The 18,001-nt window shown below is 44.5% G+C and overlaps 1 protein-coding gene across 2 annotated transcripts in view; it reads right to left on the minus strand.

Moving 5' to 3' along the window:
- Positions 1-12,845, minus strand: part of PRICKLE2 (prickle planar cell polarity protein 2) — a 287,974-nt gene extending 275,129 nt beyond the window's left edge. The window contains exons 1-2 of one of the 2 annotated variants that reach the window (XM_037019311.2): positions 12,714-12,845; positions 11,902-11,987 (exon numbers count right to left, since the gene is read on the minus strand). In XM_037019311.2, the coding sequence (XP_036875206.1) occupies positions 11,902-11,987; positions 12,714-12,755 (128 nt within the window). In that variant the 5' untranslated portion in view covers positions 12,756-12,845. Of the gene's footprint in view, positions 1-11,901; positions 11,988-12,605 lie in introns of both variants that reach the window. The other variant, XM_073230839.1, reaches the window with a different exon arrangement.
- Between the last annotated feature and the right edge of the window lie 5,156 nt (positions 12,846-18,001).

Below are 18,001 nucleotides of genomic sequence, written 5' to 3' on the forward strand. Positions count from 1 at the left end.
GTGGACCCTGTCTCCTACCTAAACTCCTGTTCCTCGGCATCAGTACCCATCACTGAACAGCAATCCACTCTGTGGTAAGTCTGTAGACTGCTAAACTGGCCACTCCCTTAAATCATGTTTATCCAATGGAGGAAAACAACCAGGAGTTCTCAAACTCTGTTCCGGAGACGAGGAGCAGCAAGTGATTTATTAGATGGAAATTCTAAGCACCAACTGAGAGCTAATGAATGAGAAACTCAACAGGGGAGGAGAGCAGCCCTTCCACTGTACAGAATCTGTAAGATCCTCATGGAGCCAGGCAAATAATATAGTGTTTAAGAGCCCAAACTATAGAGTCCTAACATTGAGCCTTTCAGTACTGACTAGCTGTATGACCTTGGCAAAGTAACTTAAACTTTCAATACCTCCATTTCCTCATGAAACCACTGTGGACTATGATGTCTATCTTACAAATGATTTCAAGAACTAATTAATACAGAAATGTGCTTAGAATATTCTTGGCACATTGTAAATGTCTAGTTAATGATAGCTAATTTGATGGTGATGATGAAAAAAATCCTGATTTGCTTTCATTTTATTTCAGACAGTCTATTTTGAAAAGCAGAAATCGGGAAATATGAAAGTACAATTAATGTACTTTTCCTGCCTGTGTTTACAGAAAAGAGCAGGCAGAGGGGGAAGTGAACTTTGGCAGGTCTATGTGGAGATGGGACCTATTTCTAGGATTATGAAGAATTCACTTCTCTAAGGACGCCCATTTTGCCCCCTTTGAAAGTGAATCAATTATTTAACCTAGACACTAATTACAAGGCCCCAAGGCCAAAAGCTCTTCCCACAAAGAACCGTCCACACACACTACCAGTTCATTTCCTATACATCTCCCTGGCAAGGCCCTACTGAAGCTGACAGAAGATGGATGGACTGCACAGGGTGGCCTAGGGGTCAAGTGATTCAGACTGCTGAATTCATCAATATGGGCAGCAAATCCCATCCCAGAATGCCAGCTGCTAACACATGTACAATTCCCTCCTGTGGCAAGCTTTTAACTGCACCTAGAAAAGACAAGTAGAGTCTATTCCCCACAAAAGTGCCCCAAAGTCAAAGCCCAGCCCTCCCATGCCACTGCAATTTTACAATTAACACATTTATAAAGCCCTTGTTGGACACATTGCTTAGGAACATAAAACCATATGTGTTGTATTACCATAATTACAATAATGGGGTGAACAGTGGTCCCCCAAAAGATACATCCACCTGGACTCTCTAAATGCAGTTGCATTTGGAAAGTGTCTTTGCAGATGTAATTAAATTAAGGACCTTGAGATGAGCTTGGCCAGGATGAGCGTGGACCCAAATCTAACAACAAGTCCTTGTACAGAAGGGAAAGGGACAGAGACGCACAGGGGGACGCCAGGGAATGGCAGAGGCCGAGATGCAGGGAGGATTCTGCGAGTCAGGAATGCTAGGGACCAGCACGAGCCCCCCAAATCGAAGACAAAGGCATGGAATGGAATCCCCGTCAGAGCCTGCAGAGGGAACCTGCTGACACCCTGCTTTTGAACTTTGAGTCTTCAGAACTGAAAGATAATACATTTTTATATTTCTGTTACTTCAAGCTACCCAGTTGTAGTCATTTGTTTTGTATTAGCTCTAGAAAGCTAATACAACTATGTAAAACTCCACATACAGAAATCAGGACTGAAGGAAATCACACTCTGGCGCCAAGAGTATTCCTCTTTGGGTGGCGAAGTGAAGCTATTTTTTTTTTTTAATAAATCATTTGACTTTCTTCTATTTTCCAAGTCATCTACAGCACACATTTGTCACCCAACGGTTTGGCCAAAATAATTTAAGAAATAAAGCTGCTTTCAGAGAAGACAAGTAGTGACTCTATAGCATCTTATTTTGCTGACAGTGACTGCAATGAGGTGTTGGGGGACTTGATAACTGGGGTGAATGTAGTAACCACAATGCTGCTCATGTAAAAAGTTCTAAAGACTGTGTATCAATGATACCTTAATTAAAAAAAAGAAAGAAAGACAGAAAGCTGCTTTAACATGCTGTTATCACCAAGATATTGAAAATCGAAAAACACTGTCCAAAATCCTCAGCAGTTGGACACATCTATTAAATTGTTCCACCTCCCAGAATCCAGGAAAACATATTTATGGGTCCTTCCTTGTGGTTTCAAATATTCCAGACCCAAGAGGTTGGAGACATTTCCTAGTTATCTACTGTCTCCAAATTCTTGGCTTCAGAAAGATGAGAGGAGACCATCACTGTGATTTTCAAAGAACTCAGTAAGTCACTGAAGAAGCTCCGAAGACCGAGTCATCAAGGATGGAAATGACAGGCACGCTCCTGGGTGCCTGACTGCAGAACAAAAGAAAGAGAAATTATATTATCAGAGTAATTTCATAGTGTCATCGAAGGAAGAAAACACCTGCATTTTTTAACAAGTCCCCTGGAGGCCTGATTCCTCAGCATTCCTACTTGGAGGGCCTGCTCAGGATGTTACATGTACCCATAATGAGCCAGTATTTAAGAACTGTCAGAGCAGTTTCTGCATCGCCAAGCAGTTTACCAAACATAAAATCAAACAATGCGCTCATTAAATGCCTTCCAACGGCCAGCTGTGCTCCTGCTTGTTTTGTGGCAGGACTGGTAAAGCATGGAGAGCGTACCCTGCGAAGCATAGGTCCAAAGACTGGATAATGGTGATCTTACTCAGTTTGAGCTTGTTGACCTGAACTTGGTTGCTGAAGGGACGCACGGTCAGCTCCCTCTCGACTGATCCCTTTGCTGGATGTTTCCTCAAGGAAACAAGCATTTCTGAAACCCTCCCTTTCACGAACTCCCCAGACTGTCCAACTTTAACACCAAAGCTGTAAACAAGCTGAATGGAGCTCCCTTTAATGTATGCAGACCTGATTAGAAAACTGCCAGTGGCTTCCTACCAGAAATCGCATTGTAATGACTCGATTTCTCATGATTCCCCAATAAGCTCAATACCACACCTGCTAATTTCATAGGAGTTTCACCTCTAAATCCCCAGTGTCATATAAACCAAGTAGCCCAGGGCTCTTCTCACACATTTTTTTTTTCATTATAGACAACAGTTGATCTCAACCCAGGCCTATTTCTCAACTGAAAATATAGGACTGTTTTCTGCCAGGGTATATTGCTCACATAGCCCAGGTAAGCCAAAATGCCAGCACTAAGCACTCTTTCTTGGTTAAAAAACTTGTGATCTCAACCCCCTTAGACCTGGATTCAAATCCTGATTCTACTACTTATTTATCACCCATGTGACCTAGGACACATTACCTAACCTCCCTGGACCTCAGTTTCCTTTTATTTAGAAACTAAGAGATAACACACATGCCTCAGAAGTGTTCTGAGGATGACATGAGGTGATACATGAAAGAAGCCAAACACAAAGCAGGTCCTAAGTGATGTTAGCTCCACCCCCAGAGCATCTCTCAGGAAGGATTTAGCTGCTTAGGTGACCTGCTTGGCACAGCTGTCCCTGCCAAGTGGCAACTTTATTCCAATCCGTCATTCATACAATCCTGCGAGTTGTGTATATTCACTCACTTGCTTCTTTGAATCAGTCACAAAATCAGATGTCTTAGAGCAGCCAGCCAGGAATGTAAAAGACTAAGACAAGCCAGGGGTAAAATAATAGGGAATGGTGGGGACTGTGAAAAATTTGATCACATATTCTGTCTAAAAGGAAGGTAGGAATATAAGCTCAGAATTGCCAGAAATTTTCATTATTCCAGAGAAAACCCCAAATCTGAATTTTTACACAAAATAGCAACTGTTGGCAACTAATTAAAATTTTGAATCCTGTATCCTTGTCAACAACACATAAGCAGGCACAGGCTGGGTCGTATCTCAGGAGTTCCAGGGTACAACCTTGGGTTAAAATATTGTATAAATATGCCTTAGAAAAGGGAACTACTGCTTAAGGAATGGTAATCATGTAAATGGAATTGTTCAGTATGGCACACCAGAAAACACAAAAACTCAGTTACTAATCTGTTTACTCATGCCTGCCTAAGCATTGCCTTGATGATGAGTGTTTTTTGCCTTGGACACGAATTTTCACGGTGGAGGTGGTGGGTGCAAGGCACAAAGGCAGCCTTTTTTAATATACGGGCCCCAGGGGCAGGATTTAAATGTCTTCCTGTTATAGTTAGTAAATAGTTTTTACAATATCTTATGAACATTTCACTTAAGCAAAGAAATTTAAGGTCAGAGGATCCAATTCTACTACACTCCATTTCATCTGAGCTATATATGTCCCCAGGTGAGTGTGTGATGGGTGACATGAATCTGGTATGCCATCAGAAAGTCTCACTCCTTTAGAACCTAAACCCCCACATAAGGGGGGAGAGGGCTCTACACTCTTCTGAGTTGAGCCTGTAAGTCAAGAATTATCACCTCTTTTTAAGAAATTAAGGGCTGCAGCTCATGGTGGGGATGTGACCTATTCTCTGTCACCTACAATTTCCAGGGCCATGAACCCAGGTCTTCTCATTCCTTCTCCAGCAAACCTTGCAACCACAAACATACATGCATCCCATGGTACACACCATGCATAAGGAGCACCTTTTGTGTATTATCCCATTCAATTCTCACGACTTCTTAAGATGACCTCATAACAGTAAATTATTATTCCCATTTTTCAGAAAAGACAACCAAGAAAGGCTCAGAAAGCTGAAGTCACTTATCCCAAGGTTACTCAGCCAGGAGAGGCACAACCAAGACTACGATCCCAGCAAAATGCCTTCAGAATGTGTCTCTCTAATCACTCAGCTTTGATGCTCCCACATACAAGCTTCAGGGAAGTTTTTACAGCACTGCCTAGAAACACACATTTCTCCCCAGAAATCACTCCCTACAGCTCTCCCATACACAAGGTAGACAGGAACCTTTGATTGTCAAAATGCTCAGTGGTCTGGGAAGCATTCCTTTAGGGAATGCTCGCTGTCCACAGGGAATTCCCTCTGGGGTACTCATTAACCACAGAGTTAAAGGATAACCTTCCAGCTTTTTGAACCAAGAGACCACAATATAGCACATTTACCGGATTCTTGCTCATCCCACCAGCCTTAACCAACACAAGCCTAAGGATGAATGATAACCTTTCAATAGACCATGGGTGTCACTTGTGGGATTCAAGACAAATAAAAGGTACTTTGAAAAAAAGATAACTGACATGGATCCTCTGTATTTTCTCCCTATTCATCAAGTACAAATTATTACTTGGGGTGATTAAACAAGGATGAATCTCAATGTTGCTACAGAAGCTGACATGTTTCAAAGTTTCAGCCCAAAAAACACATTTTTTTTTAAAAGAGTAGCAGTGTTAAAGTTGGCACCATTTTTTTTGGAGGACAATTTAACAAGTTCCACATAAGCATGTTGTAGCATAAGAAAAGCTACTGTCACATAGCATATGCTAAGGACAACAGAAAACAATGAAAGTGGCCATAAACAGAAAAAATTTAATTCAATAGATAACCCATACACTGGATTTTTTTAAAAAATTTTATTAAGGTATAACTGATATACACTCTTATGAAGGTTTCACATGAAAAAACAATGTGGTTACTACATTTACCCATATTGTCAAGTCCCCACCCACACCCCAATGCAGTCACTGTCCATCAGTGTAGTAAGATGCCACAGATCCACTATGTCCCTTCTCTGTGCTATACTGTTCTCCCTGTGATTCCCCACATACACTGGATTTTAAAAGGCAATAAACATGAGATCTTTTTCCCTCACTATACTGACATGTGAAGATTTCTAAAAAGTATTTCTAAGTATGAAAAAGCCATAGAAGACCACATATAGAATGTATATTTTCTATAAAATCTCGGTAATAACGATTTGAATAAATCTGAGGTAATAAACACCAAGCCATAAACAACATTTTTCTCTAGCTGTGGGGTCAGCAGGCTGTTTGGGTACAAAGTCAGTAGAAAATACATTCAGTTTTGTGGACCATGAGGGCTGTCTCAACTGTTCAATTCTGCTACTGCAAAAGCAACCACAGATGATACTGAATGAATGGGAATCCCTGTGTCTAAACTTTTTTATGTGGACTTTGAAATTTAAATTTTGGTTAAGTTTAATGTGCCACAAAACATTATTCTTCTTTTCATTCTGCTCCCCATCACTTTAAAACATAAAAAACATTCTAGCTGGTAGGCTGTACAAAAACCGGTCACAGGCTGACTTTAGTTTGCTGACTCCTATTCTAAAAGGTATAATTAATGGTTTTGCCTTCTATGCTATGTATGTTTTATGTGCATGGTGTATGATTTTTCAATTTTTTTACAATATCCATGTCTTATTTCAAAATCAGAGACAACAGTGCAGATGTATTGGGATGGACTGACATGTTTCCTCCAGAGAAAACCCTATGAGGGTTTCAGCATTGTCAGGAATACTTATCAAATGCCAATGACATACAGTGAGCCAACCAGCAACCTTCTACACTGCCAAGTATCTTTCCCTACCTTGAGGATTCCAGGCATAAGTCTCACTCACTCACATACACACACCCTGTCTCCTGGTTTTCGCTTTTCTTGGCACATCAGTTGACTGAGACATTTTTCCTCCCAACCAAAATGACTAGTGAGAACCTATTTCTTAGCCAAATTACAATCCACTAAAGGAAACCATGCTAGCATCTCCCCAACTTAACGCCCCAGTCATCATCAAAATCGCCAGGGTAACAGAGGAAAGACGTTTTTCAAGGCTCAGTCTTGGCTGACCCAGCCTGCTCTGCCTCTGGAGTGACTGCCCAGGGCCAGAGCACCCCACTTGGAAAGGCTGCTGTTGTCTGCGGACAAACCGCTCTGCATAATTAAAGCGGCCTCACCAAGCTACCACTGCTCTGCGCTCTCCACGTCAGCTGCTCGGGAAAATGCATCTCCAGGAGGCTTGTTTTGAAAGCCCGCCTTTTAATGCTTAAGTCGAATCTACATTTATCAGCAAAGCTGAAATGTTAAAGGGATTACAAGGGGCTTAGAATCCACTGGAGGTTCATTGATCTGGACTTGCAAGCCTCATCTCCACGTGCCCTTTAGATGGCTTTGCTCTGTCTCCTTTGGGTGCCTTTGATTTTAGCACCATTCTCATTCAAGTTGGTGGGGATGTTTCCTCTATTCCTAATTCCAGATGGTGCTCAGATTCCTTTCTTCTAAAACTGAGAGAAGCTACTTGCATATTCCCCTAGATAATGGTAGAGACCAGGGATTGGCAAACATTTTCTGGAAACGGCCAGAGAATAAATGTTTTGGCTTTGTAAACCATGTAATCTATCAGTGCAGCAGTGAAAACAGCCAAGGCCATTATGTAAACAAATGGCCGTGACCTTCTTCAGGTAACACTCCAAGGACACTGAGATTTTAATTTCATGTAATTTTTATATGTCATGAAATACTCTTTTTTTTCCTTCAATTTAAAATGTTGAAACCAAGTATGGCTTATAAGCCAGACAAAACAGGTGAAGGATCAGATGTGGCCAACAGGACTTTGTTTGCTGACCTCTGGGCCAGAAGGCTGCTCTTCAGGTGTGGTCCCTGGACCACCAGCATCACCTGGGAGCGTGTGAGAAATGCCAAGTCTTAGGCCCCCAGACCAGGCCTGTTACACCAGAATCTGCAATCGAACAACGTCCCCTGGCAACACACTGAAGCCAAGTTTGAGAAGTTCTGGTCCAGACACAAAATTCTGAAGTCAGACAGGGTTGGGGTACCACTGACTAGCTCGTTGTGAAACTTTAAACAAGTTGTTTAGCCTCTCTGAGACCCAGTTCCCTGAACAGTAAAATGTGTGTAAATAACCATAGCTATCTCCCAGGACTGTTGTAAGTGAAACGGAGGATGGAAAACACTTGCCAGGCTTTGTCAATACTTTTTAAATGGCAGCTAATATTACAGAAGCTTATTATTTTTAAAAAGCATGTTTGGAGGTGTTTTAGTTCATTCAGGATTTGCAATGACAGGTCACCTAAATATCTGAAAAGGTCTTTCAATGCAACTGGAATGTTGCAGTGAAGCCAAGCCAAGCCAAGACCACACCATCTGCAGAGTGACCACTCATCTCCTGCAGTTCATCAGAGGGCTTAATGTGAGCCAAGGGCCTCTAGTTTGTGACCTCTCCTTAAAATGGAGAAGTAAAAAGAGGCAGTGAGTCACAACAAAATGAGCCTGTGTTTTAGACTCAAACTCCAGCTCCTTCTCCCTGGCCGGGACACCTTGGGCAAATGATGCAACACCTCTGCGCCTGGGTGACCTCATGGGGAGAAGAATCACGTCTAGAGCATAGGCTGGGAAGGACCCAACAGAAGTGCTTGTGAAACATGGAGGCCCGCTCTGGATGGAAGCATGCAACAGCGGGCTAACGCTCTTCAGCATCACGACTATTTTCATTCTCCAGTGCCGAGGCATTTAAAGGGCAAACCATCACTGCGAAAACGGCTGAGACATCTCTCCCTGCTCAAACTGGGTGCAAACAAGTCAACCGAATTAACATCCACACAGAACGCACTCCCACCGTAGTGTACACTAAGGGCTTAGTCACTAATGGTTTTGTTCTGGCTGTGGTCCCTGAAGATGCCTTAATAGTCCTCCCAACGGAGTCCCTGCAGAGGCCAGGCCCCTGTGGGGTCTACCCTAAGCTGCTCTGAGGCGCTGCTTCTCTGGGGCTCGGTCACGTGTGTGGAGCAGTCTAACCTTGGCTTCCCAGCCGCCACTCATCAGGTGGAGAAGAGACAACTGGGAGCCCTCTGTTCTCCAATTTATGGAAAGCACTGTGGGGTTTTTTTGTCCTTTGTTTTTATTTTTTTATAAATCCTAAAAATCTCCATATTTGCCACCTAAAGGTGTAGGTGACAATAAAAATGGGAAGAGAGTATGATCACTCAGGAAAATCGCCATAAAATATAACAGACTCCCACAGGAGCCTAGGCATCTATCCTCATATACCTGAAGCCCCAAAGCTCAGAAAGGTGTTTTAGTTCAGTGCTTTTGAATCGTTAAGGTGCATAAAACCAACTAGGGATCTTGTTAAAGCCCAGGCTCGCATTCAGTAAGCCCAGGGCAGGCCTGAGATTGTGCGTTTCCTACAAGTTCCCGTGAGATGGTGATGCCGGAGCTTCCTGCCCCAGGTGTGAACCAGTGGGCCCTTCCTCCCCTGCTTCACTGAAGTCTTTGCTCATATGTCACCTCCTCAGAGAGACCTTTCCTGACCACCTTATCTGAAATGTACTTATTTGCTGAATGAGGGCAGGAATCCTGTCTGTTTTGTTCTTTGCTGTATCCCCAGCACCAGCAGAGCTCTGGGCACAAAGCAGGCACTCAAATATTTGTTGAGTGGAGAGATCCCGCTTTGACAGCTGAGGAAAAGGAAACTCGGGGATATGCCCAAGATCACACAGCTTGTCCAAGCCAGAGAAGACTCCAGCCCTGCTTTGTCTGGACTTCAAAGCCCTAGCTCTCTCCATCACACCAGGGCAGGAGCAAAGTTTGTTTACAACTCACTTCCTCTTGAGAACCTCAGGGCCTTCGCGTTGGAGGCAATCACACAATTGTTCTGTGTTTAGGGGATGCCTGCTGTGTGGACGGTGGCCTGGAGGGGACCAGTGGGCGCAGAGCAGCCAATGAAAGGCCAGTGAGTGGTAATATTTAGGGTACCTTGGTACTTTGGGGTAAACCAAAGGCGGTCTTGTCCTTCTGTCCAGGCCCAGCTGTCCCTCCCAGGAGCTGAAGGTCCATCCGGTCAGAAGGGCGGGACATAAGCATACTATGGATTTCAAACCACCAAAAAGAATGTTGTGCTATAACCCAGAAATGGTCGTCCCTCTTCTCCAAAAGGTCACCCGAAAGTATGCCCGTGGGGGAAAAGGAGGCAGCGAAAGCAAGGAGGTGCTTCCTTTCCAGCAATGGGTGGAAATGCCATAAAAACCCCATTCATGGAGCCAAAGGGAAGCCTTTCTGCGCTGGGGAACTCCTTCAGCATAAAACCCATCTCAGTCGAATGAAAGGGCCTCTTTCCAAAAGAAAGGCTCCATAAGGGGCTGAAAATAAAACACTTGTTTTTCCCTCACATCCGCTGGCTTGAAATGGCTTAAGGTTCTCTAAACAGCAGTCAAAAAGTCAAAAGCGACCTGGATAACCAGCAGTCTCAAACCAGCTGGCTGTTTCCTCCCTAGCAGCGGTAGAGAAGCTGAAAGTAATTAACCAAAGTAGCTAATATGCACTGTGGGCGCGGTCCTGAGTAAACCATGTGTTGTCCATTATCTCACACGTTTGCTCCTACAATAACCTGAGCCCTTAAGTACTATTATTATTATTCCCACTTAACAGGGAAACTTGTAAGTAACTGGCTAGAGGTCAGAGGTCCCACAGACAGGAAGGAGGGGAGCTGGTACACCCCACACTGTCCTGCTACCCCACAGGCCTCTCATCAGAAGGTGGTCCAAAAGCTTCAGACCAGGAGAGAAGCCGAAGTCCCTCTCTTGTTCATCACTCTGCCTTTCCTGCGTCCAATTACAGCACAAGAGGGGTCAAAAGGAGGTGACCGGAAGTCGTGTCATACTGGATTCGAGTGACAAAGTAAGGCTTCTACACATACTCCCATGCATCACCCACCTGAACCCCTGGAACACTCAAGGGGCCAGCCCAGAACGCACCTATCTGGATTACCGCGTTGGCATGACTGATGGATACCTCAGTCTGCCCCTTACATATTTATAAGGTCGCCTGGCCTTGCCTGTGACACAGAAGTTATTAAATGCTCGGGAGCCATAAGGGCTGCGCTCAGTGCTCTGAAACAAAGGCAGAGAGGCTGCCAGACCCATCTGAGGCAGCTACAAAAGCATTTAATTCCTGAAGGAGCCAGTTGGGAGCTTCTTTATAACTGGGTGCCCAGTACACATTACCAATTGGGAGAAAGTAGAAAAAGCAGGCGGCAAGAGGGGAAAAAATCGAAGCAGGCTTTTCTCCCTAGTATCCAGAACAGCCTTCTTCAAAGAGGCATATGAATGGTGGGGAAAGGCAGAAAAAAATGCAACTCATCAAAGAGAGAATGTGTTAGGATGTTGCAGAATTTTCTCCTTTCACTGGTTTTTCCTTTTCATGGAGTTTCTAAGAAGGATCCACCTCTTCTCCATATGTCCCCAGAAAGCCTGCACCCCAACTTTGCCCATCCTGAGCCCCAGCAGCCAGATGCATTGGGAGGACACCCAGATCCCTTGTCTCCCAAACATACTCATTCCAATCCAGGCTGGGGCTGCCTGGAAGTCAACATTCACAGCACATTAATAAGAAACATCTGGCCACTGAAGCGGGTTGACACAGAGCAGGCAGGCAGTTGTGGATTTGTGGTTGGGACCCAGAGTTACAGGGGCCGAATTAAAAACACAATTGGAAAACACCAGCTAGTCCAGGGAATCCTACACACACTGCTCTGCGGCTCTGGGATGCCCAAGTTGAACTGTTTGGGGCTGAGTGACTTCAATGCACAGAGTGGGTACAGGGAAGCCAAACTCTCCCAGCAGGGAAACGCAGCCTGAGCCCAGCTCTCCTGCATCCCCCAGTGTCTGGCCACCACTTCCACCTTCAATATTTGTAGCAGATGTAGTTCTTCTCTTAAAGGAACAGCTTTTGCATTCTTTCCATGTGACTTACAAGTGAGACTTAACAAAAGGAGAAAAACATACGTGTGTATGTATATTATACATGTTCACATACACACCTAAATACAAGTATATGTACACATACATGTGTATGTGTATATATGTGTGTGTGTTCATATAGATATATGTATTCCCCCACGAATTACTGTGCCTTTAGAATCGGATTTAAAGCGTCCTACCTCCATTTATGCAAGGCAAACCCGGGACACTGGTCACCACAGGCGTTGCATGGCTGGCCTCTCTCTATCCGCCCCAGCCCGGTCAACTTCAAAACAAAAAGACAACACAACTGTTTCCACCAGCAGAGCTCTCCCTCCAAAGCCCCGTTTGTGTCCCAGGCAGGACAACCTGCCCCTCCCACCCGCCTAATTGACTGAAATGTTCCTCTCCGTTGTCGTGGTCGGGGGACACGGGGGGCGGTCTCCAGCATGGAAGGGTGTTCACAGCCAGCGGGCTGCCTCTGGCGTGGGCCCCAAGCCACCAAGAAATGGCCACAGCTGGGGCTTTGTCTCCCCCAGACACCTTGGTCACGGGTTTCTAAGAAACAAAAGCAAGACCTTTCCGTTCCCCAGAGTTCCTGGGCAGCGACGGTCGCGCGCCTCCCTTGGGTCAGGCTGGTGCTCCCGGGAACGGGGCAGTGCAGGACACCCCAAAAGACAGCCCCAAAGTCAAGTCAGCGGCTAGAGCCTGAGAGGCCGGGGATCAGGTCTGCCTGGAGGGACGAGGCGAGGGAGAGAGCTTCACGGGCGTCCCCACACCGTGACACGCAGGGCCACGGGTCCCGGCCCCGCTCTCGCCGGACTGGGGGCCCGACGTAACCCCTCCCGTGCCTTCGGGCGCTCGGGCGCGCGCGGGAGGCGTCGCCGCCGCAGGGCCCGCTTACCTGGGGCCACAGGTGCGCGGCCGCCGGGCGGAGGGAGGCCGGGCCGGGGCGCTCGCGGCGGGCCGGGGGCGCCCGGGGGTGGCTCCCGCTCAGGTGGGGGGCACTCACCGAGCGGCTGGAGAGTCTGCTCCGGGAGCTCCGGCTGAACATGGCCGGGCGCCTCCTGCGCGCAGCGCCGTCCGTCCGTCGGTGCCGACTCGGCGGCCCGTGCTGGCTGTCCCCGCCCCGCGGCCCTCGGGAGCGCACGCCGGCCCCTCCTCCCGCCCGCCGCCCGCAGGTCCCGCCCCCTCCCGGCGCCCCTCCCTCCCCGGGCGCGCCCGCGGCCCCCGGCGCTGCCCTCGCGCCGGCCGCCCAGGTTAGAGGCAGGGGCCACGTCCAGGCCCCCTGCTGCTGCAGCTGGGATCCGGGCTGGACTGGAGGGGGCGAGATGAGGGTTACAGGTTTAAATCACTGTATAATTCACACACAGTAAAATCCATCATTTTGATTTTGGCCTCCCTCGCTCTCGCCCAGACTGGGGAAACGTAATTTAACAATTCTGTCAGTTAAAAAAAAAAAAAAATGTCATACCACTCTGCACCCATCAGCAGAATCAAGATATGGAACAGTTCCATCATCCCCCAAAACGGACTATTTTAAAAGTTGTGACAGGCATGGGATCTATTTATTGTTCACTAAGTGTTGGAAGATGAGGGCTGGGAGGAGGAGGAGGAAATAAATGCCCTTAATTGTACAGTGCCTGGAATACAGTAGACGCTTTGCAAGCAACTGTTGGATCACTGACTTGCAAGCTTCTAGGCGCCAGTGCTACACGCCCATTCTTTTCCCACCACTTACTAGCTGGTGATCTTCCTAAATCAATTAGCTTTGTGCTTCTATCTCCTTATCAATAAAAAAAGATGTAACAAGAGTCCTAATCTCACAGTATTGCTGAGAGAGATGAGTGGGCACACATACAGTTGTTAATACATGTTATAACAGGCACAAAGTAAGGGCTCATTAAAGATCAGCTGTCAAAAAAAAAAGAAAAGAAGGGTGCAATTCTGAGGTTCAGGCCATGATGGCCATTGATGTTTCAGCTCAAATACCAGCTCCCCTGAGAGAAAGAACTCCCCTGACCCCTACAGTAATACCTCCACACACACTCTCCCTCATACTGCATGCAGCGTGCCTTGAAATTATTTTATTTGCTGTCACCCAAACTTCTCCTGTTCACCTCAGAAGCTCTAGAGCCTGTAACGGTGCCTGCACATAGTAGACACTTCATAAATATTGTCAAAAGAAGACATTCTTGTCCCTGTCAAAAACATAATTCTCCCAGCTTAGTGTTTTCCCAGGTGAGACACTGAACTTGAGTGAAGAAAAGCTGCTTGCCTGGGGTAACACAGCAATTGAGTAGCAAGGCCAGTTTACATGAACCCCAAATTCAACAGAATAGGGTGACCCAGCTTAGATACCCTCTGTGTATGAGAGCTGATGGTCTTCAATTCTCAGAGACTAAGGTTTGGTTTTGAGTTTCAGGCCAGAACAATGGTGAGGTAAATGAGGTCTTTGACTCAGAAGCAAAATTTTCAGGGATACCAACAAACTCGGGAATCGAGATAAACTGTAATGTCGTGCAATACTTCAAAGAATCAAAACTGATGCAAAAAAATCCATGATGAAAAGAATATCATCATTTTAAATGAAGATCAGATCCTACTCTACAGTTACATGTTCCCCCCTCCCGTCACCTTAACCCTAGCCATGGCCAAAATGCTCCAAACCCAGGTATCTAAAGGTTAGACTCCCCTGTCACATTTCTCTATTTACCCATCACAGCCCATCAGGAGATGGCACACTTGCAGAGGGTAAACACCATGGCTTCCTCATCTCTTTATTTACCCAGGCCTAGCTCAGGGTCTGGCTCATTTCAAATGGTCAACAAATGTCTGTTAAATAACTAATTAGAAGCCAGTAGCTTTGGCAGGGTTGGGGGGCCTGGGGCGTTAGCAATTAGACCCCCGGTTACAGACAGTACCCGAGCAGGCTGCTCACCTGGCCTTCTCAGCAGGGCCCCCGCATACCCAGGTCTGCGCTGCACTGCACGTGGCCTTGTAACTGGCGGGAGTGGGTCAGGAGGGCAGTGTTCACCTTGTGGATACTGCCTCTTTGTATTTTAATTATGAAAATTTTTAGCAAAGGTCGGTAACAAAACCAGTGCTTTATAAATTTCTAACAGATGGAAGGATGCATCTTGAGGAAGCAGGATCTTTTCAAGTTCTCTGGCAGGAAGTACAAAGCAGCCTGGCCCACATCTTGCTTCTGGATCGATGTGGCTGATGAAGGATACCAAAAGAGGAAGGCCCTTGAGGAAAACAGTTTGAGTGATCTGGGCCTTTAATTTTTGTTACGTGGTCAAAGAGGAGAAGCCGAGAAGAGGCACAGGGTCTCCAGACAGCGAACAAGCCACATGCAGGGAGGCCCAATCCCACCTCACAAACAGGACACCAGGAGTTTTCGCCCTGACACCTGCCATAAAAAGTACCTCCTCCCAAACAAGTCCCCCTTGGTCTACCTCCTTAGGGCAGAAGCCATTTCCCAAGGGCATATTTACACCTGAGGCTCACGTATGAGAAGCACTTACTTTTCTACTCAACAACCACTTTATCTTGCTTAGGAAGACAAAGCTTAGTAACCCAGGAAGGAAAACACATTCTCTCTGTCAGGTGCAGGTGAATAGTAGACAATTCTATTTTGCTTTATCACTGCATTTGCCCTTCATAGACATCTTGATGTATGTTCTTTCCTCATCTCTCAAGGCAATGCAATTACTGATGGAACTTGAAACTCTCATACACAGCTATTGACACAGGAAGTTGCCTTTGCTAGATACAAAGTGGAAAAACAAAACCAGTATAGGCCACTTGGCTTTATCTTAAAATACACATCAAGAAACTGGAAAGAAACACATAAAATATTAAAATAGATTGATGATGAAATGATGTGTCTTTTATTTTTGCCTTTTAAATGTATTTCCTATAATGAATTTGTGTTCATTTTACAAGCAGAAATATGAAATCATTTATCTAAATTGAGAATTTTGCCTTTAGTGCCCCTTCTAGCATCAAATCTGGATCAGATGTAGCAAGAAACTGTCTCCCCTTCCCTTGGCCTATATGTCACTGTCTTCTTACTTTTTCGGCTCTTCTATTTTTCCTAATATAAATCTGTGACTGTTAAAGCAAGGTAAAGCATTTGACCCCTGTTACCACATACCCACAGCAGACCTAAGGTATGTGTCTTAAAATAGAGAATAAGAACACAGTCTCTCAGCATGGCCTCACCCAGATGTACATTTATTTCTGTTAGCTACTAGAAACAATTCTGAATCCTTTAAAAGGGGTAAAATCTCCCTGAACAGTAGGTAACACTTAGAAGTCCCATCACAGCAACCTCCTAATCAGAAGTCTACGAATCATATTTTGGGAACGAGTGTGTAAAGCCATGGATGGTGAGGAAGTTGAGGGGAGGTGACTGGAGAAATGATTCTCTCTCAGTAATGGGATTATGGGGGACTTTTCTTTTTCTTCTTAACGGGCACTCTTCTGTAGTCTACAGATTTTCACGTATGAATATGAAATGGACATGCATACTCAGAAAAATAGTTATATCACCAGAGAACTCAAAGAGACAGTATAGGTGGACTAAATACTTGACATCTTAAATTTACAAATGTATGCTAATGGAGTCAGAGCAAAAATATTTGAAATGATAAAAAGTCCTACACTAAGCAACCTGCACTCTTCTCTTTGAAAAGCCTTAGAATTCTGCAGAGCCACTGGCCCAGCTTATCCTAAAAATTAAATTACAAAGAAATACCAATATGCAGTTAAAGGATAGTCATGACAGTGTCATTTCTAAGAGGAAAAAGAAAAATCACAAATGATCTAAATGCCTAACATTAGAGGTCCTGATAAAAAGTGAATGGTGTATCCTTCCAATGGATTTATGCCCAGACATTAAAAACGATATTAGAGATTATGGGGAAATTTGCATAAATGTTATTTTCTTTGGAAATCAAGCTAAAAAATTGCAATACGAGTTCACATTTGCAGAAGATTTGGGGTAGCTTTTATGCTTTCAAAAATACCCAAATATTTGAATGTTGAAAAGTCCAGAGAGTTTAACAAAAAATTATAGAAGAATTTTGAGGTTTGAATTTTAAGTGATTTAATAGCTTCCCTTTTACTCATGTAATTTTTGTAAAATCAATGTATATTCCTTCTATAGTAAAGGTAAAAATATTAAATATATACATAATTACTTGACTTTTTAAGTTCTAGGAGACTAGGAGGTCCTACACAGTAGAATACAAATGACTTTTTTCTTTTTTATAAAAATCTATTCTCAGTTTCTATAAGAAGCATGTATTGTTTTGAATTAAGAAATGCTTTTAAATTTGAAAATATAATGGATTGTAAATATGCATAAATTAATAATGTCCTGTAAGACAAATGCTAGTGTGTTTTTGGAAGGAGAAATTTCAGCTTTTCCTTGCAATTTTCTAATTTTTTCCTCCTATAACATATATGACTTTTGTAATAACAGAAAAGCTTTATTTTTTTTTTCATTCTCTGGCACTGCTTTCAACCATGCATTTGAGGGCTCTATAATACTCCTCCTTTTTCCAGTACCCCTGTGAAAACACAACGTTGCAAAGCTGACTTAATAATCTCTTCTATGCAGCACTCCAGTTTGAAAAAGACAGATGCACCCCTATGTTTATCGCTGTACTATTTACAATAGCCAAGATATGGAAGCAACCTAAATGTCCATGAGTAGATGAATGGATAAAGAAGATGTGGTACAGATACACAATGGAATATTACTCAGCTATGAGAAAAAAACAGATCCTACCATTTGCAACAACATGGATGGAGCTAGAAGGTATTATGCTCAATGAAATAAGCAAGGCGGAGAAAGACAAGTACCAAATGATTTCACTCATATGTGGAGTATAAGAACAAAAGAAAACTGAAGGAACAAAACAGCAGCAGAAGCACAGAACCCAAGAATGGACTAACAGTTACCAAAGGGAAAGGGACTGGGGAGGATGGGTGGGAAGGGAGGGAAAAGGGCGGGAAAAAAGAAAGGGGGCATTACGATTAGCATGTATAGTGGGTGGGGGAGCACAGGGAGGGCTGTGCAACACAGAGAAGATAAGTAGTGATTTTACAGCATCTTACTATGTTGATGGACAGTGACTGTGAACGGGTATGTGGGGGGGACTTGGTGAAGGGGGGAGCCTAGTAAACATAATGTTCTTTATGTAATTATAGATTAATGATACCAAAATAAAAAAATAATAATAATCCCTTCTACTTTTATTGCAGTCCCCTGCTCGCAAAGCACAC

This window comes from Manis javanica, chromosome 3 (assembly GCF_040802235.1).
Source record: "Manis javanica isolate MJ-LG chromosome 3, MJ_LKY, whole genome shotgun sequence".
Lineage (NCBI taxonomy): Eukaryota > Metazoa > Chordata > Mammalia > Pholidota > Manidae > Manis > Manis javanica.